The 27,363-nt window shown below is 43.7% G+C and overlaps 1 protein-coding gene across 5 annotated transcripts in view; it reads right to left on the bottom strand.

The window, feature by feature from the left end:
• Positions 1–657: 657 nt before the first annotated feature.
• PIK3R1 (phosphoinositide-3-kinase regulatory subunit 1) overlaps positions 658–27,363 on the bottom strand; it is an 86,544-nt gene continuing 59,838 nt past the window's right edge. For 3 of the 5 annotated variants that reach the window (XM_019929929.3, XM_033852913.2, XM_019929931.3), the window contains exons 5-16: positions 22,415–22,546; positions 21,433–21,634; positions 21,146–21,225; positions 9,609–9,711; positions 8,952–9,050; positions 8,653–8,833; positions 8,277–8,402; positions 7,417–7,559; positions 7,033–7,209; positions 6,866–6,934; positions 6,000–6,170; positions 658–4,893 (exon numbers count right to left, since the gene is read on the bottom strand). In XM_019929929.3, coding sequence (XP_019785488.1) covers positions 4,704–4,893; positions 6,000–6,170; positions 6,866–6,934; positions 7,033–7,209; positions 7,417–7,559; positions 8,277–8,402; positions 8,653–8,833; positions 8,952–9,050; positions 9,609–9,711; positions 21,146–21,225; positions 21,433–21,634; positions 22,415–22,546 — 1,673 coding nt within the window. In that variant the 3' untranslated portion in view covers positions 658–4,703. Of the gene's footprint in view, positions 4,894–5,999; positions 6,171–6,865; positions 6,935–7,032; positions 7,210–7,416; positions 7,560–8,276; positions 8,403–8,652; positions 8,834–8,951; positions 9,051–9,608; positions 9,712–11,123; positions 11,483–13,170; positions 13,631–21,145; positions 21,226–21,432; positions 21,635–22,414; positions 22,547–27,363 lie in introns of those variants that run through there. The other 2 variants (XM_033852914.2, XM_004316674.4) reach the window with 2 other exon arrangements.

Genomic DNA, 27,363 nt, shown 5'->3' with positions numbered 1-27,363 from the left:
ATCGCCATCACTAGACCATGCCTCCATGTCTAGGACCCTCACTGTGCTTAGGTGTTGAGTGCCGTGTACGTGCAAAGTGGCCTCATTATAAATTCATTCAGCAATCAAAACAAGTGGGGAACGTTATTTTAGATTAAGAATGGTTTGCATATGTTGACTAGATACTAGAGTGTGAAACCAGCATCTGTAGTGAATCTTTGTTCCCTGTCTAGAACCCCATGTCACACCTCTGCCTGCTGCACAGTGCCTCACAGTGTCCCTGCACTGTGCCTGTTTCAGAGACGCAGCCTGTAGAACAGAGAGACAAAGCCAGATACCTTCACTAACGATAGTTTGTAGAGAACCATTCTGAAGGTTTGGGGTTGGATGGTGAAGGGGAGGGATTGAGGGACAGTAGAGATCACATTTTTTTTGGACCAAGAACATGCCTTGCAATGACATCACCTAGAGCTACTTCTTTTCATCATTAAGGATATAGTGAACCGATGTAAATGACACTGAGCCATCATTCATGTGTTCTTCTCGCTTGACAAAAATGAGATAATGTAATGACAGTGAAAGGGGGTGGGTGGGAGACTCCAGGAGAAGCAACATTATTAACCGAAAGAGCAAGAGAACATATGTCTTCGGTGATCACTGAAATCTCAAACCATAACCTAAGTTTCAAAACAAACTTTATTCTGTTTGAAGACCTAATACAATGCATTAAAGCAACTTAAAACAACAAGACATAGCTCCATTGAATCTATAGCTTGAACAAATGTCAAGGAGGCACAGTCCCCCCGCCCCCCGCCCCAGGTGCCTTGTAAAGGCAAAATTACAACTGACCATGACATCCTCCCTCTCGTCAAAAGACCAACTTTACTTTAACAATGTCATAGAAACAGATTTGTAAAAACATCGAAGAGATCGTAGCTTTAAAAAATACACACATATAAATGAGATTTTTTTGTTTGTTTTGCCTTTTTTTCTTCTGTTTTTAAATAGCAGCACCCTGGGCAGCTCACGCTATCTCACGGTGACAAGTTCCAGGTGAGGTCGGTTAGTGTTTCCAATGAACCCAATTTTGTTCATAATACTAGTAATTTATACTAGTAACTTATATACCTAGATTTCTAAAAAATAAGAATTTGGCATTTCAGAACTTTGTCCCATGTGAGGCATTATGCTATAAACTGCCCCTTTCTTAAATGACCCTGAACTCCAATTTCAGGGTCTGCTCTCCAACTGACTTGGATACCATGCATAGCAAAAGCACAGTTGTTAGAACCAGCAGAATTTTTCTCCCAAAAAGGAACATCAGTAGGACTTCCCAAACACGTTACTAGCTCATAACCAGCTATATGACAAAGCAATTGGTTCCCCACAGTGATGGCTCACATGAACACATTTTGGCTTGACACACCGAAAACGAGGATTTCCGAGTTCAGCGAGTCACGTAGACCAGCTACCCGAGAGGAGTAACTTTTAAACAACAGAAACAAGCCAAAGAATTATGAACTTCTTCTCACTTCACTTGCAAACACTTTTCACCTTTGTAAGACAAAACAAAGCAACTTCAAAGGAAAAAAAAAACCCCATACACACATACAAGAATTGTACTAGACACTGGCTTGTTATGTACTTGAACTCAACTACTGTGGATCTGTTTTGGCTGAAAGGTGTACTGGAAACACAGTCCATGCACATATACATATATACATATACTGAGGGCCGTGAAGTCGTCCGGTGTTGCAGACGCAGGCTTTTTGCCTTTTCAACGTGGTTATGATTTTTCCCTCATGTATTATATCAGATCCCAATGCTCCCAATTCTAAAGCCCCATCACAGCCTCTCTTCAGCTTAGCTTCTGGTTCGTATCTTCAGGATGCTGCGCTGGGTGGGGAAAATCAATGCGTGGATGTAAGCATGTATCAGGAGGGCCTCTGCTGTCTCCATCCCTAATCATAAGCTGCTCCGTGTGGTTAGGAGATGAATGATTGGACTCAGAGCCCTGCTGGTCAAACATCTACAAGGACAGACGTGATGGCATGCCACACGCTGTCAGAAGGGTACTGGGCACAGGCGTAGCATCATAGGTTAAGTTGTGACTCACGGTGACAGGAAACGATGAATCCTGCCTTTGCTGGTCAAAGAAAAACCTGTTGCATTTCTGCTCGTGAGAGGCAGAAATAAGGCAAGTGCCTAAATACCATGCCATCTTGTGAAGTGGTGAAGCAAAAACGTGGACAGAATGGTAGCTTTTTAACACAATATTCCATCTCGGATCTTATATTTTAGAAATTAAAGTTCCTTAATAGCATACACAGATGTGCTACTAAAAAAACCACCAAGCCTAGTTGATAAACTACTGTTAACTAATGGTTGGGCTTCTGTATGACGTGGAAGGATAGTTGTAAAGGAGACACTCAGAGGATAAAACCAGGGGAATCGTCAATTGTCTGGAGATGTGAGGGAGATGGTCAGGTCAGTACAGTCAAGTTTGAGGGCTGACAGTCTGGCTGTAAGACTGACTATTGCTATTGATATGAGTAGCTTCATGTAAAAAGGAAAAAAAAAATACATTCTACAGTTGACTGAGTCAGCCACTAGACTGATTCTTTCAAAAGAATTTTAAAAGGAACAACATTAGAGAACAAAACAAAACCCCCTTCCCCCCAGTAGTTGAAGGAAAGAGAAATAAAGCTGTGGTGAATCTAAATAGGAAAGGAAAACTGAAGTTGTTAAGATTCCATTTTAATCTCCCCATTATTCCTCCCAACACAGGTACAGTTCCCACTGAACCCAAAGGCTTTTGCATATGTAAATTGGGGAGAGAGATCTCTTGCTGTCGCCTTCAGTTGGCAAGAATACTCTAACAAGCCCTTCCTTTTCCCCACGGTGAAGTGTAACACATACAATTATTTGGGTGAGTGAGGACTGTTACTATGATTCCTACAATGGCCATGACTTGAACAAGCTCCCCACAATCGGGGCAGGAACGATTATGACCACGTCTATTTGCTTTCTGATCTAAGTTGAGTGGAAAGCTAGGAAAATAGCAGATATCCAGATAAAAATATCTTTTCAGATCATGCTTTTTCTACAGTGGATGTTGGCTGGTTGTTAACGGGTAGTCTAATGTGAAAGAGAGACAGGTTTTCTAAATGCAGCAATGATACTTTAAAATGGGTGTTTGCAACAAGGGTGAACACTGCTCCAGGACCCTGCCTGCCTGCCTTCCTAAGACCTAGCATTCCCATAGGTTTGTATTTGTCATGAGGGTATAGTAAGTAGCAGATCAAAGTGGGAAAAGACTTCACTTTGCAGTGATCCACTTCTCTGTAATCACAAGAAAGAGAAAGTGCATGCCATCCTGCCACCCTCCCCCCCACCTGTACATCCTTTTGCTACATTCCCCTCCCTAGATTCAAGAAGTTCACAATTCTTTATGAAACAAACATTGCCAGGTACCGTATCTTAAGTAAGTCTTGAAACAACATTGTTGAACTCAGCCATACTTTGTCATATTCATATATCTTTCTCTTTTTTTATTGAATAAAGCAGCTTTGAAGCTTATCAGGCACTGCCCAACAAAACATTTAGTCCAAAAAAATCTGTTATGAACTTTTTAACCTTGGGCTAACAACAGCCAAGTACTCTGTACAAGAAAAACTGTAAAATATTTCATAGTTTTAAATCTGAAGCCATTTTTTTTTTAAACTGGCATCCTGTACATTTCTTCTTTTTTAAAAAAAGGTAACGAGTAACAAAATGAATATTAACAAAAAAAAAAATCAGGGACAGTGTTTTCAAGCAACAAAAACTGGGGCAGGGGAAGCTTATTCTGAAGGTACGTTTAAAACAGGTAACAACGATGAAAATTAAGAATTGCATAGCACTGTGAATTTAGCCTTCAGCACAACAAAACAGAAGCTATTTGGTATTGATACAAATCCATCTATTTGATAGTTAGTCATTCAATATTATGTACATATTTTATATACTAAATGTCATTTTGAAGTCCTATTTTCCAAGCTCCATTTTTCTGTTGGTGGGTTTTCTTGGTTTGTAGAGTTTTAATGAAACACTTTCTGGCACTTTGCTACAACAGAATTTCCTCTGAACGTACGTGAGCGGACGTTCCCCAAAGTGTCCCCTGTGAGCGGAAGTGCCTTTCTGCTACATATCGGTTCATTTCGTTAGAAAATGAAATAATCCACAGTGCGATGTGTCTGGGGCCACCGTGCACGGCAACACCCAGGCTGGACTGAGCGACCCCAGGCCAGGGCTCGTCAGCCCGTCCCCGCTCCGGTCTCCAAGGTCCCAACTCTTGAGCTGGTAAAGCTTCTGAAAGCACGAACAAGCACCATGGTTAAAGGCCTCTTTGTCCCTGCACGCAGAGATTTTTGCATTTCTTCTCTTGGTGTCGTGTGTGGTTGTGACTTTAAATTAATCCAAAAAACAAAACCAAAAAGAAAGGAAGAGGAAAGGAAGGAAGGCTAATTAAGCACTCCAGACGAGGAACGGTGGTCGTCGCCCAGTGCGAGCCCGCCGCGTTATGTGTCTTCCCCTACTGCCGTGTGATCGAAAGCTCGAGTCACCTCTGAAGACGGGCGGCTGGGTGTCCTCCGCTCAGTTCCCAGGTCGGGCTGCAGGGGAGCCCTGTGCTTGCTGGAGGCCTCGGGGAGCTGAAGGTGAGAAGCAGGCGGGAGGGCGGCCCTTCATCGCCGCTGCTGCGCGTACACCGGGTAGGCTAGCGTGACGTTGAGGGAGTCGTTGTGCTGCACGAGGGACGTGTGTTGGTAGTGGAGCACCAGTTCCTTCAGGGAGCTGTACAGGTTGTAGGGCTCGGCGAAGCCGTAGCCCGTGGCCGTCTTGTTGATGACGCAGTGCTTGACCTCACCGTCCACCCTGCACATGGAGAGAGAGCACAAGGGCCTGGGTGAGCTGGGCCAGGATGAGGCGTTTTGGGTAAAAGCATCGTGAAAAGCCCCGATGCAGGCAGCCTCCACCTGGGGACCAGTCCTGGGGGAGCCCTAGACTCATGGAGTTGTCCCTTGTCGCTTACTGGCTGAGTAACTTCGGGAGGTAACCCAGCTTCACTGAGCCACTGGATTGTCATCTTTAGCATGGATTAAGAGGGAGACAGTAGTCATCTGTCTGTAAGAGGGGAGCTTTGAGAAATGAGGCGGTGTACGGAAGGGGCTTGCTGGATGCCTAGAGCGCGGTGAGCAGGCAACGGGTGGTGACTTTAGCCGTTCCTATGAGCGCTGCCGCCCAACCAGAGTGGTACCATTACAATTATTAACAGGATTCCTCCTTTCAGGCAGGCCTGGAATTGTCCACATACCTCTCCATCTAGTCTCCTATTCCCTTGTCCTCACTCAAAGGTCTCATTTCTTTCCTGTAGCAATATTTCTCTGCTTAAATGGAGGGAGGTGATGGGCTATAAAATACGCAGAGACCCTTTCTCTCCTAGAGGACATTCACGTCTCTGAAATAATGTCAGTGAACCAACCTCACTCTTCAAAGTACCCCCGAACTATTACATAAACAAAGGAAAATAGGCCATAGGACGGAAATGTCTTCTCTTGGGTGTACTCATCTCAGGGACAGTGAGCAGGGTCCTTTCTCTTACTGTTTTAACCTGTCGCTGATGGGGACTTTACCTGTGGGTGGTGCTTCCATGTGGATCGCCTCAGATTCTAACTATACGGAAGCCCCCCCAAAAAGCAGCAAGTGTGGCTATTTCCACTTGAAAGACGAAAAAGGAAAACAGGACTTCTCCCAAGCCCTAGTCTCCCACCTAAACAGCAGGTTTCTTTCTACTCGACAGCCATTCCTGCCTAGACTTGAAAACAGTAGGTCTCATTTCCTCTTCTCCACCGTTGTACTACCGTAACACTCTTAAAGGTTAGAACTTTTCCAAATCCTTGCCCGCGTGGTTGGCTGGCTGAATGAATGAAACACCTCCTTGAGCTGTCTGACGAGACAAATAATTGGCTGGGGGTACGTACACTACGGAGCACGCGTAGCAGCCCTGTTTACTGCTCTCTCGGACCAGAAAAGTGCCATCTCGTTTCCCTCGCAACAGGTTTTCGGCTTTGTTTCGGTTGCTGCTGCCAACATTCCACGTCTTCTCGTCGTGGTGGGGCAAATCCTCGTCATCTTCCACCAGCGAATATTGGCTACAAAGGTAGAAGAGAAGGTTTCTAAATGAAGTACATGGCAGCCAGCAGCCTGCCCCTCTCCTCGCTTCGATCTAGTTCCTGCCCCTCCTTCAAGCAAGTCAGGCCAGCGATTGCGGGTCTGACTCGACCAGCCTCTCTGGCCTGAGTTTCCTCATTGAGTTTAGCCTTCAACCCCCACCCCCACCCCCGAACAAAGAGTTTTAGTAGCACTAAGTGATACTCTTCCTGTTTTCAAGTCAGTCAGTAGCTACCTGCGGCAGACAGCAAGGTATTAAACCATCCCGTTTGTCCAGTTTAGATCAGGAAATTGATTGACTAGGAGGAACACCAGTTTTCAAATAATTGAAACAAAACATATACTTAAGCTTTAAAAATATGCTAAACAGGGTTGTCTCCCCCCAACACCACCCCCACCCCCACCCCCACTGGTCCCAAAATATGTTCGGATTTTCTAGACGGTTCCAGGACATCATCAAGGACACAATGTCACTTCAAAGCCCCATGGGGGAAAAGGAAATCTGCATTCTCCTTTGCTAAACTTTCCTTTTTTAAAATTCTGGGTAATGAGCCTGATAATATTTTCTCCTACGAGACGTTCCATTCCTCACTTGCTCTGCAAACGAAGCAAGTTGTGCATTTTCCTTAAATGAAAAAACACCCTTGCTACCTCCCATTTTGTGCTAACTACTTACTCTTCGGTGTTTTCATTGCCCAGCCACTCGTTCAGCTTCTTCTGCCGCACACCTTTCTGAGTCAACCACCTGGAAAAGAGGTTTAAAAGGAAAATGCATTAAGAACCGATCCTTGATTTTTGCAATGACCAGTCATGCACGTGCAGGGTTCCATTTCCAGTACATACATCAAGTATTGGTCTCTTGTCTTTCTCAGCTGAATGAGGTCTGGTTTAATGCTGTTCATCCGTTTGTCAATCTCACGATACTCGGCAGCCTGCTTCTTCAAGTCCTCCTCCAATCTCCTTCTGCTGTCGACAATTTCACTGATGCGAGACTTTAACTTTTCATAGTTATGCATAATCCTGTAGGCAAGAGCAATGCATCCATAATTACCTGGAGCATCAGGAAAGTTCCCCCAAGGTTGCAGTATTGATTCCCAGCAGTTTTCCTCAGGTAAAGAATGCTTTCTCTCCCTGTCGTTTCACAGAAAGCGAGGTCACCTTTAAACAGTTTAAGAGAGTTGTGGTGCTCTAGCACATGGGCAGTGGGAACCCTCCTGGGTCACCAACCTTTGGATTTCTTTCTCATTGCCTTCGCGCTTAAACTTTTCTATGTATTCTTTGCTGTACCGCTCCTGGGTTTGGCACTGTTCTTCAAATATTTTTATGGTTTCATTAAATGCTTCAATAGCTGTTCTTTTCATTTGGATTTCCTGCAACCCAATTTTAATAAGACAAGGTCATTCCTTTCACAGAAAAGACCATTTCTTACGGCAAGACACTACCAGGACATTTGACTGGCGCTACTATGTGGCACGCAAGTATTTTGTTAGCAAGGTGGGACTCAAAGTCATAAAAGCCCTTAAAATAGTATCACAGAAGCACACATTTCCTTTGGAGACTTTTCCCAGTCTCTGGAAGATGACTGCTTGACAGTTTTCTACAGTTTTCATCTTCTTTAAAAACCATTCCACTTTATCAGCAGCTTATGCCATCCTTTTGCTCCCTCTGGCGGTCCCAGATACGTGATGGTCTAGAGGAGATTAAAGCCTCTAGGAAAACAAGGCAGTACATGTAGCCTCAACCCTTTCACAGTAAGGGCATCGCAGGGTTAAATCCCCATTTCGGAGGTTAGACAAGTCTGTGGCACTTCCAGTATTATTAGCTTTCACTCTAAAGAGAATTCTTCAATCTGCAGTTATGCCAATCCAACTTAATTTATTATTCTGATACTTACAGGCTTGATTTAAAAGGTTTATAGTAAGTAATTATTAGAATAATCAACGATTCACAAATAAATGATCTCCCCACTTTCTTACTGGCAAAAACGCAACCTTTTAAATTCTTTTTCTGAAGCTGAATATAACATGCATTAGCTTCTAGTAACTAAGAGCTCTACAATTTTAATGTGATTTTCACAGAAAACTCACCTGGGAAGTACGGGTATAATCTTCATATAATCTATCATATTCCCGACTTTTTTCTTGAAATTGAGTGTTATATTCATGTAATTTTTTCCCTACAGCTTCAATATTATCTTCTTTGACAACCTGATCCTGGAAGGATTAGAAGAAAATGGACAAAATATAAATTCAGTTGATAAGGTACTTATCTGACATGGGAAAAATCCTCAAACAATGGTCATTTATTTTGTGAAAGTATTTTATTGAGCCACTAGACACTTGTGATCACAAAATTACAGTCTGAACGTTTTTCAAGCTTGATTACATGCAATTCATCTGCTTCAAAATATTTTCTAAACATTAAAAGTAGCTTTTTAAAATATTAACATGAGTATGTGATTACCTGTTGGTATTTGGACACTGGATAAAGTAATTTCACATCCAGTTTGGGATTATACTGAGCTAGAGATTCATTCCGGTAGTGGTTTATCAGTTCAACCACAGAGTTGAAGGTTAATGGGTCAGAGAAGCCATATTTCCCATCTCGGTGAAATATTTTGATTAACTTGTTATTTCCTCCTTTCCTGCAAATGCAATATATAAATAATGGCATTAGAATTCTCTTTAAAAAAAAAAAAAGCGTGTTCTCCCATCCCCTTTAACACGCCAATTTTAGAATTTTAGCCACATGCCCTAACTCACCTTAGTGTAAGAGTATAATCACCGTGCATTTTAGTAGATGCGTCTCGTACCAAAAAGGTCCCATCAGCTGTATCTCGAAGTTTTTCATTCACTTCTTCCCTGAAGTGAAAAGAACATGAGACAATGCTCACCTAGTGGATTTGGTGATTCTCGTGTTACATGTTCTTAACTGTATTTTCAGAGCTTAAGAATTAACACACAAGTCATTCTGACAAATCAGCACAGAAAGTCGTGATCCCCAAAAGGTTTCCTCCCAACTCTTCATTCCCCTCAAAAAAAAAAAAAAAAAAAAAAAAAAAGCTGAGACGAGAAATGCCACTTGAAGCTGATAACATTAATTCTTAGAGTTTTGGTCTAATAAAGAGAGTGACTTTACACTCTGCCTTGAGGCAGTGCCACTTCACCCTGCTGCCCCCCTGACAGCTCTGTCAGTAATGGAACTTCTCGGGTATTTAATTTCCTGTGGCATCCAGCACCCACAATTCCCCAGAGCTCAGTGACTTCTGTGGTCGTCTTTGGAAGGGAACCAGCTTCGTGCTTATGTTGGATGATAGCCTAAAAATGGAACTTAGCAAGCTGGTGCGTTTTGCTTTTCTTTCTCTTCATCTAAAACTCCCTAGCTCTGGTGAGAAACTCAAAGAGTCTCTGTAGCCTTACCTCGAAATATCTCCCCAGTACCATTCAGCATCTTGTAAGGACATATTGTTATTCATACCGTTGTTCGCTACAGTAGTGGGTTTTGGTGGTTTAGGAGGCAGTGCTGTAGATGAAGGAGAAAGAAAAAGTTTTTGCAGTCCCAGCTACAAATAAACGTTTAAAAGTCGACCCAAGTTCCTTTAAGTAACATTTTCAACTGTGAAACACAGCAATAATGCACGAGTCCATGAACCTTTTCTTAAAAAAAAAAAAAAAAAAAAAAAATCAGAAATCTTCTTGACTATAGACCATAATGGAAAAAAAGAGAAGAGCTTAGAGACCAACAAATAAAATGGGCTGGCCGTGTGAATGAATTTCAAAGTAAACCCAGACTCAGTCACGACATTTTCTACTTTCAGGTTTGAGTTGAATTAAAGTTTCATATCTGGTCAAATCTATCTAAAGTAAGAGACCACAAAGAGAACAGCAGAAGGAATCACATGGCTTGGTTTTAATTTCCTCCTCTTATTTAATTATAAGAGACAAATTTGGTTTCTGTCCTCCACAAATGCTGCTGTGGTAATAAGAAAGCTCATCTACAGGAATATGTTTTAAGAGGCGGAATTGGGTTTCTCTAATCTTAGTATTTCAGGCACTGTTCTGCCAAAAGCCACTTTAAGAAACTCCTCTGTGACCTCAATCTCTTTAGTATTCATGATAATATTCTATTGGATAACTGTGCTCTATATTATGCCAAGAGTGATTAAAAACCATATCCCTCTTCCTCAATGTCAAATCAGTATTCATGTACCAACTGGTGACAAATAAAGAAAGACTGCAGTGTTTCTTAATTGGGAGGAAGGCGAAAATAAATAATTGAGAAAGCAAAATAAGTCTAGGATGTCTAGCTAAATTCTAAGTCATAAGTTTTAAAGCACTGTTATTATTTTAAGCAAAAAATGTCAGGAGTCTAGCAGGTATATTTTATAAAGACCGAGACTCAGTAATGGGAAGAAGCCAACTTCTCTCACTGCAGTATCTCAACAGAAGAGAGAGCAGACAAAGTCTCAACATTTGATTCAGAATAGTTTCAGGGCACCTAGAACTGAGTTGCAATCACTGCTACATTTGATAGCAGCACTGGTACATGCTTTCTAAAGTACCGAGTGTTATCACTGCCAAGGGCCACACTGTCCTCATCCACTGTCAACAGAGAAAGCGGCACCGAGGTTGCATCCTTTTAATTAAAGGAACGACATACAACAATATAACCCAAACAGCAACAAAAGACACCAGTGAAAAACTGGAATCCGATTTATAGCCATTCAACTAAGAATAAGCATTTACCCCACACAGCCTGACTTGCTCCCACAGGCAGTCAAACCATTTGTTTCATTTTCAAGCTATGAGCAAACTCATTAAATTAGAACAAATGAATAAAAACAGACATCCAAAGAGGAGCTGTTAACCGTAGTTGTCAGAAAGATTAAATGCCACAACATTAACCAGCTTTCTACAAGAATACTGCAGTATTACCTGGTGGATCCATTTCTATATAAAACATCAAGTCTGTGCCACAATTTATATCTGGCTTAGCATATTCTAAATCCAGGTCTTCCATATTCCAAACAGTGTTGTACATTTGTGCGAGAGTTTCCTGGGCTGAGCTCAGTTATAAGAAAAGAGTCCGGCTTTCTTTGTAATGGTGTCTTGGAATTCATTTCAAAACCTATAAGGGGCTGCACTGTAACCTATGACATCACACACCCCAGCCAATCAAGTCAGAAAAATGTCACCAGACCACTCCTGCTTCATCATTTCTCTTCTCTACCAGCCTTAACACAGCCCCAAATCTCACGAAGATCCTACATTTAACAGAACTGCAATGTATACACGCTCTTCGTTTCAAAAAGGTGTTTAATCTGACTGTTCTTCTCTAGCCGTGAGTTTTCTAATTCCTTTTTTATTGCTCCGTGCAGCATGGTACGCTCCGCTCTTGGCAGGTTGACAAAAGCTGATACGCTGCGGCACGTAGCTTCCCCCCCCCCCGCCGCACCCCCAGTGCATCTGGGTTTATAGATAGCCCGGTCATTTCTTGGTTTAAAAATCTTACAAAGGCATCCAAATAGTATACTCAAGATATATTTTAAAGTCCTAAAATGCCTCTGATATATATTAAAAGCAGGAAGGATCAAGAACTCTGGATGTTTAATTTCAGTCCTCCACAATTCACTGCAAACTCAACTTATACACTGTCACAAACGGGCTACATTACAGGCAGCACAATGAAAAAAAGTAGAGGCAAAAATCTCTATTAAACACTGCAGTTAAAACTATAGAATATGGAATGAAAATCCAAAAAAAAGAGAGGCCACATATCAGAATGTAGAGTACAGGCAGAGCTATCTTTGCTAAGTATTTCTCACTGATGAGCCCATCTTCAGATTTACTGGGCTAAATACTGCTTGAGGGGGGGTGGGTGATGTAATCACTTGTGTGTGTGTGCGGAGTGGGGGGGCTTTTGTCCCCTCCATCTCAAATGCCTCACTTTGGGAAGAAATGTTACTATTCCTTCTTAGCAGTATTTAATGTGAGGAAACCAATTCCCCTATAAATCTAAATTAATGTTAGTTCTCCTACAGTGAGAGGGGAGGAAGGGAGAAAAGGTTCCCCCCACCCATATAAATGTAGTTAATTTAAAAAACTAGAGTGGGCTGTGTGATCTACGTACATGTGCATGTCACATATTTCTGTGACAATTTAAAGAACACAGAAGCCCTGGAAATTTATTCTTAGACGTTCTGTCAAATTTGGAATCATAAAATATATAGAAATAGAGCAAAGGCAAGACAGCCTCTGAGCACTGTTCACGTGTCTCTCCTCCAGTTTAATTCAGTTTCCCACTAAGGAGGCAGGCAGATTCAACCTATACCCTCCCACCGTCTCCCACTCACAGGCTCTCTTTGCCTAAAGGTTGAAGTAACCCTAAATGCAAAGAAAAGTGGTGGTGGTGGGGATATGTCCTCAGAAAAAAAAATCTTAATTTAATAAAAATGTTGACCCAAGTCCTCCCAGCAGCTGTGGAGGGCAGCGCGACAGCCCGGAGGGGACCTGTCCCCCATGCCTTTGGGAGCACTTGGTGCAAACCGGTCCTGCTGCTGGAACCCATGTGGTAGACCCCGGGAGGAGGGCAGGGAGACAGGTGACTTTCCACGTCTCTCCCAGGCCTGGCCAGGCCCCAACTTCCAGACCAGCACTTGGTAATTTCCTCCTTCCCCATTTCCAACCGAAGCCCCATCTCTCTCTCACATTGTGCCCCTCGAGGAAATGGGGGAGTGTCTCCCCTAATCTCTCATCTGCCCTCCCCAGGCAGCGCTTACTATCTCTCCCGCTCTCCCTCTCCCTCTCCCTCCCTCCCTCTCTCTCTCTCTCTCTCTCTCTCTCTCACACACACACACACACACACACACACACACACACACACACACGAAGACAAACTGCAGAAATGAACCTTTCAGAGAAGTCCCCCAAAACAGTGAAACAGCCAAGGGGCAGAGCTGTGCCCAAACGAAAGGCAACTTACTTTGCAGGTTATGCATTTCAATGGTTTCCCTTAGAAATGCCTGTATCCGACAACGGAAAAAAAAAAAAAAAAATCCGAAAAGCGATTCCTCCAGCCTGTGCGGCGCAGGACCCCGAGGCTCGCACGCGCCGCCGGCAGCAGCGCAGCTCAGTGCCCGCCGCCCGTGCAGAAGCCGAAGCCGGCTGCGCGCCGGGGCCGAGGCTGCGCCGGGGAGGGAAGGAGCCCGGGCGCTCGCACGTCCCTCTCAGATAACGATCGCGGCTTCATGATTAACTTGGGCAGGTTCAAATATTTGCTGAGCTAGGGATTTCGGGTGGGGGAGGGGAGCCCAAGTCCAAGTCGAAGTTGTCATCATCGTTAACAAGTGGCCAGTGCCAGCCCAGGTCCTCCTCCTCCTCCTCGCCGAGGAAGTGAGAAGGCCATTGTCAGGGGACCTAAAATAGGCTCTCGAACCGGCTGCGGCGGCGCGCGGCTCGCAGGCTCGCGGGGCTCAAGTGGCCACAGTACAGCGAGGCACTAGGCGCTGCCAAACACAGGAAGTGGCTGAGCTAGTTCAGCAAAAAATAGAATCAAAGCCTTGCTTGTAAAGGCCTGAACCTCTCAGAGCTGCCCAGAACACCGTGCCTTGCTCGCGTCCACCTCCTCCCACATACCAGCACAGACAGCCCCGCAGGTGTCACAGGAGAGCCCGGCGGAGCCACCCTGCAGGGAACAGGTTTCCAAACGTTTCCCAGGAGGAGGCTCCTCGGGAAGAGTATTGCGCCTCGGCATGGGTACACTAAGCTCCGTTGTATTAAAAATACACTCCAAGATAAAAACTCTACTCTGCAGCTGTTTGTATGAAGTCAATTTCAACTCCTGTTAAAATGGCCATAAAAGGTCTGCCTGCATGAGGTTGGTGCAGATGCTACACGGAGCAAAGGACGGGAGGGCAAGGAGAATGGCACACCTTTCTAGAGGATTTGTTTTTCTTCCCTTTATTCGAAAAAGTTGTAAGGAACCAAACTTAGGACTGTTGGCTACTACTTAAAGAACTAAAATTTGGCCAAAGAAAATTTCCACTCACATCAGCATAGACGGCTTTACTGTTATCCCAAGAACCTTAACCCAATGTAAAATCCCAAAATCACTAGCTTTAAAACCAGAAAAAAAATTTAGAGATCACTTCAATTCCCTCATGCTACACACACACACACACACACCCCCAGAATGAAGTGGTTTGCAATAACATTATAGCACTAGGACCAGAACCCAGACTTCCGATGTTTGGTCCTAAACTCCTTTTTCTCCACTCACTTGCCCTGCTCTTTACTTCCCTCTGCCAGAGAAAGTAAAAATTAACAAGTGAAACTGAAGTTAATTTCTTTTAAGCCCCATGCAAAAACTTTCACACCTACAACAAAACTTTTGTTTTCTATTTTTAGTTTAATTAAAAAAAAAAAGCTGCTTTCTAATTATCTTTGAAGAAACACGGGTTCTGTCTATAATACCCTCAGACTCTGTATGACAAGGTGACCCAAAGGTCACATGCAGTGACAAAGGAAGATCTAGGGGCTGACACAAGAGTCCACACAGGCAGGAACCAGCTTCAGAATTACTCGCAATATCTGGGAAGTGCTGCTACACTCACAATGAAAGTGATTTTACAAGCTCTCCTTTGGTGCAATTGAGGTCATACGAAACACCTACTTTTCCAATTGGGAAAAAATTAGTCTATAAGTGAGTAGACACAGTTCCTGCCAGCTGATCACAGACATAGGGTTAGTTCACAGAATACCCTTGCCTCCTGAGCTGCATAATCTTGCCCTACTTTAAAAAATAGTCTTTCTGAAGCTGGGAACCTTGGAAACATCAGTCACATAAGCATACCTGTCTGGATTCACAGGATATGTCATGTCAAAACCTTCTAAGATTAAAGTGTTCTCTAGTCTGACAGTCTATTTCCCGTTTCAGAAGAAAATTATCTACTGGGAAGTGGCACACTCTCTACTTAGAGAAAGTCTTAAAATAGATTTGAAAACTTCGCTTCAAATTTCTCACAATATGTACAATCATTTACCCTAGAAGTTCTATTATATTACTCAAAGTGTGAGCTGAGTCTTTTCCCAATTTTAGTCAATTTAGTGATCTGCAAAAAACATGCTCTTCATTAGCTTAAAAAGGGAGCCCTCTGCTGGTAGAACAGAATCAGTAACTTCTGCTCCAGAGAAAACGGTCAACTTTCTGTGTATTTCATTCATCTCCCACTATGTCCAGAAGTTCACACAAAATAAATATAATTGCCCAACTGTCACTTAAATCTATATGATTCACTAAGAAATCACTAATAAATCAAATGCACAGATGTCATAACCTTGGAAATATTTTTCACATGCCTGCTAATAAGCTCTTGTAAGAAAACTTGTAATTTCTGAAACCCAAAGCCTAGTCTACCACACTGGAAACCTTACATAATTGAAAAACTATCTTTACCTTCTAGATTCTTCAAAACACTAAGTCTTACTACTTTCCTCTCTCTCAAAGTTTTGCAAAACTCATTTCAGAAGCAAAATGAGGCCATGTGTCACTTCTCAGCAGGTGTGATCTAGTCAGGAAAATGTCCCTTAATCATTAAAATAGTGCGAAAGTTACAGACTGAACACTGTATCTCATACGTGCCAATCACCATCAAGTAGCAAATGCTCCACGAGCAGCTTTCATCCTGCACAGCTTCTTAAATGGTTTTTTGTCAAGGGCCACGATTTATGAACAAAAGCCCATTTGAAAAAAAAACCCGTTTGAGAAAAAAATAAATGAGCCAAAATCTTCTTTTAGGGGTTAAATTAATGCCTCCTTTCATAATTTTAACTTAAGACAACTTAGGCCAGAAGGGCCCTTCAGGATGATGTCAATTCTTTAGTCCACATCCAGGGCTCTGAACGACCCTGCACTAAGAAAAATGTCCATTTGAATTTATAAATAAACTCAGGTTTACAGATGCATAAAAGTGATACATTCTACAAAGTATCTGAAAAGGTGCGCCCATTGCTTAGTAGAAAAAAGGACCCCTTCCCCACAATTGCCCTCTCAGATGTCCCTTGAGAGAAAGAGAAGGCTGCACCGTGAGAACAAAAGTAAAACTGAACTATACCCTCCAATACATCTCCTGTTCAGAGCACGAATAAAACTTCCTATTTTTTGACAAAACCTAGTACACGCCTTGCCTGCTTACTCCTGCCCCTCTAAACACGTGCAGCTTTTTCAAACTTTCACTTCTCACCTTTGAAACAACCTTCTAATGTCAGACCACATTTTAAACCCAATAAAAAATAAATCAGAGAAAAGTAAAACTCTTTGAAAGTCATTTCCTTCTACCTTAGTGCTTGCTTTAGTCTTGGTTGCAAACCAAGCCCAGAGCATTTAAAACAAGATTCATGAATCGGGCTCTTCAGGATGAATGTTTTGCAAATGCACCAGCGGTTAAAGATGAACTCTGACAGGTGTAGAAGGGCAGGGGGGAGAAAGAGTCATTTATTTTCCCTCTGGGCTTGAGGGTGCAATATTAAACTTCAATTATGCTACATTAATATTTCTGAATATATCCATGAAATCTGAAATATGTAAATACACTTATAATGGGTTTCATTCAAAGGCACTCAGTGTTAAATGGTCCGTTTTTACCTTAGTTGCCCTATAGAAATCTACTTTAGCGACCTAAGGATCGGTAGGGTAAACGTAACACGAAGTGATTCAAGAAAACCCGCTGTTCAGCTTTAACCCTTTTTAAGACTTTTAGTAACAGAGAACAGCAAACTGTCAACCAAGTTCGGAGAACTTACTCTGTGCTTAGCCTTTCAAACCTTAGTTTCCCTCCCTACGGGGGGAGAAGCCTTCCTTCACAGGTATGCTGGATGCATTAAATGAGCTGGTGTGTTAGAGTTCTTTGAGATTTCATTTGGATGATTATTACGCTGTGTCCAGTTCTACGCTAAGAAGAGCTGAAAAGGAGAAGCCTTTGTCCTTGAGAAATGTAGCTAAGCCGATGAAACTACCAGAACAACTACAGAACAGTTACAGTATAAGAGGACAAGGGGCTTAAGGACATAAATGTAGTGAATGGGTCAAAACCCTGCACATCAAGCAGGGGAGGAGCTCCCTGGGTGCAGATGAAGAGGATGGCACTGTTCGGGGCCACTGGGGACGGCTGTGCACTGTGTGCACTGCGTAAAGGCAACTGGGCAAGGTGCGGTGCGGGGGGGCGGCGGCGCTGGGGCTAGTGCTGAGATCCAGGCGCCTCCACTCCCTGAGTCGCACACGGAGCAAAGGGCGTCAGAGGAAGGCATCCTCCTCCCTCCAAGCAATGCGCCCACGGGGCAGCAACTGCCCACTGAGTGTCCTTTTCGGATCTGCGTTTAAGTCCCCTTCAGGCATCCTGAGGCCAGGCTCCGCTGGTCGGGAACATGGGAATGTGGGACCAGTGGGGAGAACGGCCTGGTAGGATTCAGACGGCACTAACCAGGAAGGCGGCTTGAGGACATGGAGCCCTGAACGAGGCCAGCTCCGGCAGGGCCTTAAACGCCAGAGCTGACACAACGACACCAAGGACATACTACAGGGTCCTAAGCTTCAGTACTCCTCACCTCATTTAATGCTCATAACCATCCCAGGAGAGAGGCGTTATTCCCATTTCACAGACTGGAACACCGTCTGGAAAGGCTGAATGGCCCGGTGATGAACTCGGTAAGTAAGCAACAAGAGTTGGGATTCAAACCCAGACGTGACTTGCACTGTTCTTTCCACTGCGTGACACACGACGGAGCGACTTTGAGCCTGATCCCCAAAGCTACCAACAGTCGCACTGGGGCTCTTCACTGTATGTGACCTATAGGTACAAATATCACCTATTCTTGGTCTATCGCTTGCTGGAAACTTCGGAGGACTTTTTGACTGGACACTACGGGCAGTCCCGCTGCCCACGAAGGTTCCAAAAGCCCGGGTAGCAGACAAAGCAGCAGCCTGGTGTCTGGGCCGGGTGCCCCACCCCCGGCAGACCCATTCTGGCTCACACTGGTTGGGGTGGCACCAGGTGAAACCGTCAAGCTCTGTGGTCTTCAGTTTCTTCACGTGCAAACGGAGAGCTGGACAATGCATTCAGCTCTCAAGTGATGCTTTTTATGACGTTGTCACCTAAAATATTTACTGCTTTTTCAAATCCGGTAAAAATATCAAGCTGTTATTTTTGTCCTTTCCAATCTATTTTGAAGAAATCTTTGAAACTCCTTGAACTGAGATGCTGTTTCTCCTTCCCCTTTTCAAATTGTACCTATTCTTCGAAGCCCACTTCAAGTTCTTTTTTTTCCTATGAGCTTTTCCTGTCTACTAAAAAAGTCACCAACCACATCTCTCAAATTCTTTTTATACTTACAGTACACACCCTCCTGCCCAGAATTTAATGAGACGCTGTGTGCTAATGGGTCTTATTGCAACTGACATGCTGCCTCACACATCATTAGCCCTGCCTATCATCTCAAGTTCTAACTGATAACAACTAGAAAAGGTGTCTATTTGCCCCATAATAGTCTTGCTTGTCCTCCACCCCCCAAATATCATTCAAGCACTCATTTCTATTCATGACAAAGTTACTGCAAATGGATGACTTACGAGTGTTCCCTGGAGATGCGCCGGTGCTTCCCAGCCCACTGGGATGAGCACATGCAGGGGTAACGATGAAAGACTCCATGAAAACATCCCATTCCTACCAGGCCAAAGAAGTCATTTCTCTAACCCAGGGTGCCCTGCCAATCGTCTGCACTGGAGCCATTCCTGAATACAAAGGTGTTAATGAGGACGCTGTCCTGGGGTGGGTAGTCTGTTTTCACCAGTGAGAGACGCTGAAGCAACCTTTTAAATCCCTAAGTCCCATACGATTTGCAGAATAGTTGACAGAGATCACACAAAGGGGGAAATGCCTCCAACTAGGACTTAAAAATTACTTGGATGCAATTTTTTGGAAGAGGCTGCATGTGTTCTGGGATAGTCTAGCAACGTTCAAGGCTTTATGGATCGTTCTTGAACAGAGCTGATGGAACTAATCCATCTGCCTTTGAAACGGATACACCAATTTCTTAGTAGAAGGATGTAGGTAGGGTCTATGACATAGCAAGCAGTCTTAAGTGTGCATTATCAAAACAGATGCAGATGAAGTTTTTCTTGGGTGGAATTAGGCTGAAACTGAGAAAGACGTTTAACCAGTTTACACCAGAAGCAGAAGCATTAAACTCCACCACTGATTCTACTACACCCCGTGTAGCAGAAATTCTCGAAAACTCCATGCGATAAATTCGCTTGTGGGTATGTGTCAAGCCCTGTCTGGCTTTTAGCTTCCATGTCTCCCCCCTCTCCAGAGAGCTGGCCACTGAGAAGACTGGGCACCTCCCCCGCCTTCCCTGCAAGCAGGGCCCAGCTCTCCCTCTCTCTGAGGTGGACCTCCACACGGGTCAGGAGGAAGTGAAAGATCGTAGCTCGATCCTTTGGCCGGGGGTCCTGTTCTGTTCTTGCTGGTCCTCTTTCTTCCCACCCATGTGATCAGTCTAGGAGTGGGTAGTCAATAAACGGCTCCAGTGCCACGTTCACACCTGCCCCTGTCCCCTCCCCACAGGGTACTTCTAATCTATCACTGCATCGTTTCCTACTGAGCCCAAAGGCAGCCTTTGAACACCAACACAGAGCTCCCAAATCCATTATTGAGTGACCCAAGCAGTCACACGATATGACACCTTTTGGTCACCCTCTGGAACTCCAGTCCTGGGCCGTACCTGTTGACAGATTTCTCTGATGCGGTTTACAATCCAGGGTATCCCTGTTACATATCCTGCTTGCTGGGATTTGGAACACTTGGAATGGACCAGGCTTGCCTTACGTAGTATTTATGCTGCCACTCTTACCTGTGGATCCCGTATTTTGGATCTGTCGACAGAAGCCCTTCCCAATACCTGTTTCATGAGTGGTTACCCATCCCATCCTTTATCCCATCCCTACAGGTGGGTTTTAAGTCTAGGCCCTCACCTCTCTGTCTGCCCCTTCCAGATGCAAACAACTGAGCCTAGCTATGGAACACCTTAATAAAAAGCACAACATGGTCCGCCATTGCATGACTGATATCTGGGTCCCCACGTTTGCTCATACAGAGATAAGTTTGGTAATTTGCATGAGTTACTCATAATAAATAATAAATTCATGATGTTTTAATTAAATTCCAGACATAAATTCAGACTACAAGCAACACCTTCTACTGGTCCTGAAACTCCACTTCACTTCTAGTGCCCTCATCACTTTCTAAATGACCAGCTCACTTTTAACCAGTATACAGCAAAGTAGGGTTGTTTAGACTTTCCACAGTAGAGGAAAAATACATCAGTGTAAATGAAATCCACTGCTAACTCGGTCTACATTTCCCGCTTTGTTAAACGGCTAATTGAATGCCAGCCTGCTTTCACAGAAGTGTCTGGCTTGCTCGAACTTGTTGCAGTAGACCCCTAGTTTCATACTACTTGCATTATTATAAATGTTTATTTTGACAAGACATTTCTCAGCCTACCTGCTTCCAAAAAACACATTCCAAAATACTTTAAATTATATAGTAATTATAAATCCCCTACTTTGTAAGTATGAGAAAGAAAAAAATGTCAGCAACGAAAATCAACGCCATAATTTATGCAACAACCAGAAGCATCAAGTTAAGGGGGTCGGGGAGCTCTCCCAGCAACCCTCACCTGAAACCAAGACCATGTAAAAGCCACAAATATCAAAAGCTGGATAATACTGACCCATAGCGCTGCTGCCCAGCTATTTTCCCCTTAAGTCATGAGGTAACATGTTATTATGGATCTCAATTCCACGAGAAACTTACAGCACTTCAGAGGAGACTAAAAACCACCATTTTTCAGGCTCTAAAAAACGAACAGTGAGGGAATTTTAAATGTTCCGAAGGCATTACCTGGTGCAGGCTGGCGTTCATTCCATTCGGTGGAGATTAAAATTTCTATAACTTTTATGAGGTGTTCAGGATTCTCAGAACTACAAAAAAAAAAAAAAAAAGATCCATTAGATACCTTTTTCCCCAAACAACAAACTTATTTTCATTTCTGCATATTCAAATGAATGTGTCTGATGGAACTATGTACAAGCATTTGTGAACTGGTATCTTCAGAAGGAGCTTAATGACCCATAAACTTAGGACCACCCTCATCACCCCAAAATCCAGGTTGCTCTTCTATCACTTACCTGGCTGCTGGGAATCTGAAAAGCAGGGGGCTGAAGAGTTCAGAGAGTACTCTTGCATTCAAAAGATTTTTGCTGGACGTTTGAGAGAGCTTGAAGAAATGTTTTAGCAAATACTGCAGCGTGAGCCAGTACTGATGAGGTATGCTGGGCGACCTAATGAGCTTCTTCAACAGCTGGATGTATTCTTCAGAGCTTTGCACTTCTACAGGTTAGAAAAAGAAAGAAAGAAAGAAAGCAAAAGGAATAAGAGACTGTTTCTAGCTGTTAGTGAATAAACACCTAGAAAATTTCTGTTCTAGCTACCGAGGGATCATTTAAAACCAAGGCATCAGAAACAGCAGACAATACATTTGCTCTTCTCATTAGAAAAGGCATTACGAGAAAGTCAAAATCTCAAGTCAAATGGAAATGCAAGAAACTCTTGGTGTACAAAACCACAAGAAGTTCTCGGTGTGCTGCCGTCCACAGAGCGGCTTTGAGTGTGATTGGCTAATTCGGAGGAGCATCAGATAAGTATCACAGGTTTTAACTTTGAAGGTTACGAACCAGTTTCCTGTCCCCAAAGCACTTTAACTGAGCATTAGCTCCTAAAACGGAGAGTCCTCTTCCCTCAACTCATTTTCTAATGGCCACTGGAGGAAGCTGATGGGAACATCCCCAGTCCCTGGGTCCTAGTCCGGTTCCCTGAATCCAGGGATGGCACTTGGCACGCTGAGGCATTCGCTGACGTAGTGAACCTTAAAATACTGATAAAAGGTTAACAATTAGCTATTTCAACATGTGGACGGCCTTCCTAAGCAAACTAGAATCTGGTTCTTCTATCGGATGCCCTGGTAAGGGAGGGAATTTGTGCTGATGGGGGTGGGGGCAGACCCCTCCTAACATTTTCTAAGAAATCTCTCTTTATCTGCAGCCCTTGAGTTGACAAGTACATCCACATCTCAATACACGTTCAGGGAGGTTCTCAGAAGACACAACACACCTGGGGCTAAAGAAACCATTTCATTGTAAATGGCAACTGGAATGACAGGATTTGGTAAGTCCAGGAGATAGCGTTTGAAAGCGTCTGCTAAAACGTGCACATCGATCATTTCCAAGTCCACGGAGGCAGCATCTATGGTAGAAATATGCAAAAAAAATTTTTTCAGACATTTTATGCACTGGTTGGGCCGATTTTCTGAATGTGCGACTTCAGTGTGACACATGAAAGGAAGCAGTATGAGGACATATGTAAGATGCTTGCGTATTTATGAGCAGTGTTTCTTGCAGGGGTTGCTCCTGGCATTTCGAATAGAACATTTTTCCCTTGTGTAGGTCTGTCCCCCACCCTGTAAGCATTTAGCATGAAGGCCCCTGCCCACAATGCCAGGAACACATTCCCAGACTTCGGGGGCAACAAAAAACAGGGCTCCTGCTGTGGGCTGAAATGTTTCCCCTACAATTCATATGCTGAAGCCCCAACTCCCAGCACCTCGGAATATGAATATATTTGGAGACAGGGCCTTTAAAGCGGTGTTTAAATTAAAATGGGCCCATTAGAGTGGACCCTAATCAATTTGACTGGTATTATAAGAGGAGGAAATTTGGACAAAGAGACACCGAGGGTACACGTACAGAGGACAGGCCATATGAGGACACAGCAAGGAAGCGGCCATCTGTAAGCCAAGGAGAGAGGCCTCAGAAGAAACAAAACCTGCCTTGATCTGGGACTTCTAGCCTCCAGAACTGTGAGAAAATAGATTTCTGTTTTTTTTTGTTTTTTGCGGTACGCGGGCCTCTCACTGTTGTGGCCTCTCCCGTTGCGGAGCACAGGCTCCGGACGCGCAGGCTCAGCGGCCATGGCTCACGGGCCCAGCCGCTCCGCGGCATGTGGGATCTTCCCGGACCGGGGCACGAACCCATGTCCCCTGCATCGGCAGGTGGACTCTCAACCACTGCACCACCAGGGAAGCCCAGATTTCTGTTTTTTAAGCCACCCAGTCCGTGGAATGTTGTTATGGCAGCCACAGCAAACAAATGCAGCCCCCGACAATGTTTGCAAGTACGTTCTGGACGGTGGTTCTGCCCTGATTGAGAAGGGTTCTGTTCTAGGGATGGTGAATCACACAGTAAATACTTCCTAAAATTGCAACAAGAAAACATGACGTGCAAATCCATAGATTTCCTAAAATTTGAATTGCTCAATACTGCATATCAGAACTAATAGAAATTTAATCCAATAAAGTACAGACTGATTGATTAAACAGTAAGCTATTACAGAATTTTAGCAGTCAGTCTCAAGAACGGCCATAAAAATGATGTGAACATCTTTAGCATGTTTCTCCCTAGTTCTGACAGGGTATTTCTGATTAAGGTATCACTAATATAACTGGTGGGCACTGAACTATCTCAGAAGAAAGATAAGACATGAAGTCTGTCCAGTAAATCTTTCATCTGGAAAACAGGTCAGGCAATTCAACACTGGGGTAGTATGAATCACAGCCGCTCTCTGAGTACTTGGGGTAGAATGAGGCACACTGCCTGGTGGAAGGAAGGGGTGCTGCGGGCAGGAAGGACCACAGAAGGATGCACACTACTGACAGGAAAGATGACTTGAGGGAAATTATCTGGGGACTTGTGCATGTACTCAGTGGAGAACAGGGGCCCTGACGAGCAGAATGCTACATTTCTAAACAGCTTTATTAATCGTGGCATTCAAAATAAGTCGGAAAGGAGCGCTGCTCGAAGTGCTGATACCACTCGGGGTAATCTGGATTTCAGGACCGTTAGAAACGTGTGAGACATTATCAAGAAGTAACCTAGGGCTTCCCTGGTGGCGTAGTGGTTGAGAGTCCTCCTGCCGATGCAGGGGACACAGGTTCGAGCCCTGGTCTGGGAAGATCCCACATGCCGCAGAGCAACTAGGCCCGGGAACCACAACTACTGAGCCTGCACGTCTGGAGCCTGTGCTCCGCCACAAGAGAGGCTGCGATAGTGAGAGGCCCGCGCACCGTGATGAAGAGTGGCCCCCGCTTGCTGCAACTGGAGAAAGCCCGCGCGCAGCAACGAAGACCCAACACAGCATAAATAAATGAATAAATAATAATTTAAAATGAATATCCGGTAAAAAAAAAAAAAAGTAACCTAACTAGGAGATTGACAGGACTGGGTTGTGGCCTAGGAGAGGATGAGAGAGAATCAAAGTTTACTCGCAGGTATTCAGCATGAGAAGGAGAAGTGGCATCCTGGATGCCCATGAACCAGGTGTGATATTATAAAGCACTTAGGCTGAGTTAACAAAGCTTCTTGGACGCATCATCATCAGCCAAACCTGTCCCACTAACTAAGCAGAACTTATGAAAGATAATCGTACAATACCATAGAGCTCAGGAAAGTCCTGAGCTGGTAGCAAATGTGGATAGGTTAGTTTGAGGAAAAGAATGAAAAGGTGGAGAAGCAAGGGCTTAAATCACTTAAGTGTCCCACAAAGAACAAACCAGAGGCATATGACATCTCTAGTAAGTGTGGGGAAGGGCAAGACTGGGTCTCTGCATAAAGGGTCCATGTGGAAAGTAATGCAACTACTAGTGTGACTGTCACACAAAACTGTGTGTGCATCTCTGTTGGAGCATTCCATAGCCACCCACTCTACAGCAAGCGGCTGCCCCTCCCCCCAAATCTGCCCCCTGTATACTTCATTTAATATCACTTTGCCCAGCCAATTCTTATTACTTAATCTGCTCATCCTAAAACACCATTTGGCGATGAGGTATAAACATTAAGATGCGAAAGGTTCCACACGTCCCCCCGGCAGGAGTCATCTCTCTATGACACCTGACACTTCCCACTATGGTAATTGCGAGTCTCTCTCCTAGACTGACAGTCCCTCCAAGGCACGGACTGTGGCTCTCACCTGCTCTTCTCATATCCCTCAGTGCTCAGCAGAGAATGTGCTTGTTGAATGTTTGTGAGCTGAGCTACACAAAGTCCTGAGAGTGATGTTCATTCACTGAAGCCCTTCTCCAACACATGAGGTGTATTCCAAAGAGCCTTTATAACCTTTGAATGAAATAACCTTATTTCAAGTCTTTGGATCAGCTCACCTTATGTCAAATTCCACTAGAGCCGATGTAGTATGTTCTATTTATTTATAGACAACTTCTAAAGCTCCTTGGGGTTTCTGATTTCTATTCTAGCAGTCTCCTTTTCTGCATTAAAGCTATGCTAATGTGCTCTTCCAAGGGCTAGACACATCTGTCATGTGATGACAGTGGAAGTCAGTTCAGAGAGAGCCACCCAATCTTTAGGTCTGGGTTGGGGCGTTTACACCCTCTTCTACCCTGCTTTTCTGAGTCTACTCCTGACGGGCAACGAGCAGACTCTCCAACACTTCACTCCTTCTCCCACTGGAATGGAGTCCCCTCCCCGACTGATCTCTATCTAAGTAAAGGGTTCTCAACTGGGGTCCTCAATTTTGCTGCCCCACCTCCACCCTTAGGAGACATCTCTCAACACCTGGAGACATCTCCAATTGTCACAACCAGGGGAAAATCCCACTGGCATCTAGTGGGTGGAGGCCAGGAGTGCTGCTGAAACCCTACGCACACAACAGCCCCCTCACGACAAAGAATTATCCATCCTAAAATGCCCACAGTGCTGAGGCTGCAGAAGGCTGATTTTTAAAATTGAGGTATCTTGGGACTTCCCTGGAGGTCCAGTGGTTAAGACTCTGTGCTTCCGGTGCAGAGGGGTGTGGGATCGATCCCTGGTCGGGAAACTAAGATCCCACATGCCGTGTGGCACAGCCAAAAAAAAAAAAATCTCTACCGTTTCTTTAAAAAAATAAATTAATTAATTAAAATTGAGGTATCTTGACATATAGCATTATATCAGTTTCAGGTGTACCACATAATGATTTGATATTTGTATATACCATTGTTAAACCATCATCACAGTAAGTCTAGTTAATATCCATCACCACACGGTGTCACACACATAGGTTTTTCTGGTAATGAGAACTTTTAAGGGAAAAGCCTAATTCAGGTTAAGAGAAACCAAAAGAGAGAGAGAAAGAGAGAAAGAAAATAATTCACACCATTAAAATGAAAAAAAAACCAAGAAAGAAACATTTTATTTTAGGGCAATATAGTGGGGGAAAAACGAGAATAAGGGCTTTGAGAGTCAGAACCATTTGGATGCAAGTCATGGCGTTACCATCAGCAGTTACTAATATTTATATCACAAGACTGATGTGTGGATGAAATAAAATAACTCAGTAGGTGCTAATAAATGTAGGCTGTTGTCCTCCACCCACGTCTGTCCTTTTCAGACATTGGTAATTCATGGGGATGGGTAACAGCCATACTTTTTGCTTTTAGTGTAAGTGACTTATCTTTGAGCTTCCTAGGATATTACGATTTTTTTATAGACTGAAAACTCCTCAAGCTGGAAACAGTCCTGGAGGATCCTCACTCCTAAATTGAGATAATGTTTACTCTTTTTGTTTTGCCACAAAATTCACTTTTATAGCACAGAATCCAAGGGAAACCAGTTTTCTATGTGTGTTTTGAACTCAAATGCGCAAAGAAAGCTGTCTGTCAAAATATCTTGTTGAAGTGAATTTGGGTTATTTATTCCATCTTACAGGTGGTGTGAAGATTTTTTTAAAGCCAAACTGCATCATTTTGTTTTTGGTCACATTAAAAAACGTAACCGCTCTTTCACAAATAACTTCCATTTCATCAGTCTCTGAAGTCTAAACACTTCCTGTGACTTTTAACATGTTCGATTTGACCAATTTTCTGACCAAAACATGTACGTCTATTTCAATTGGCTAGGACAAAACTTGGTGTTTCCTTAACACCCTGGTAAAGCTGTTAGAGATAAAGAAAAACAAGTCTTTTCACCTTGATTCTTCTGCCAGTCAACTTCTAATGACCTACTCTGGATGTA

This window comes from Tursiops truncatus, chromosome 3 (genome assembly GCF_011762595.2).
Source record: "Tursiops truncatus isolate mTurTru1 chromosome 3, mTurTru1.mat.Y, whole genome shotgun sequence".
NCBI classification, from domain to species: domain Eukaryota; kingdom Metazoa; phylum Chordata; class Mammalia; order Artiodactyla; family Delphinidae; genus Tursiops; species Tursiops truncatus.
Note: the sequence above shows the minus strand (reverse complement) of the source record. Positions and strands in the feature narration are given on the sequence as shown.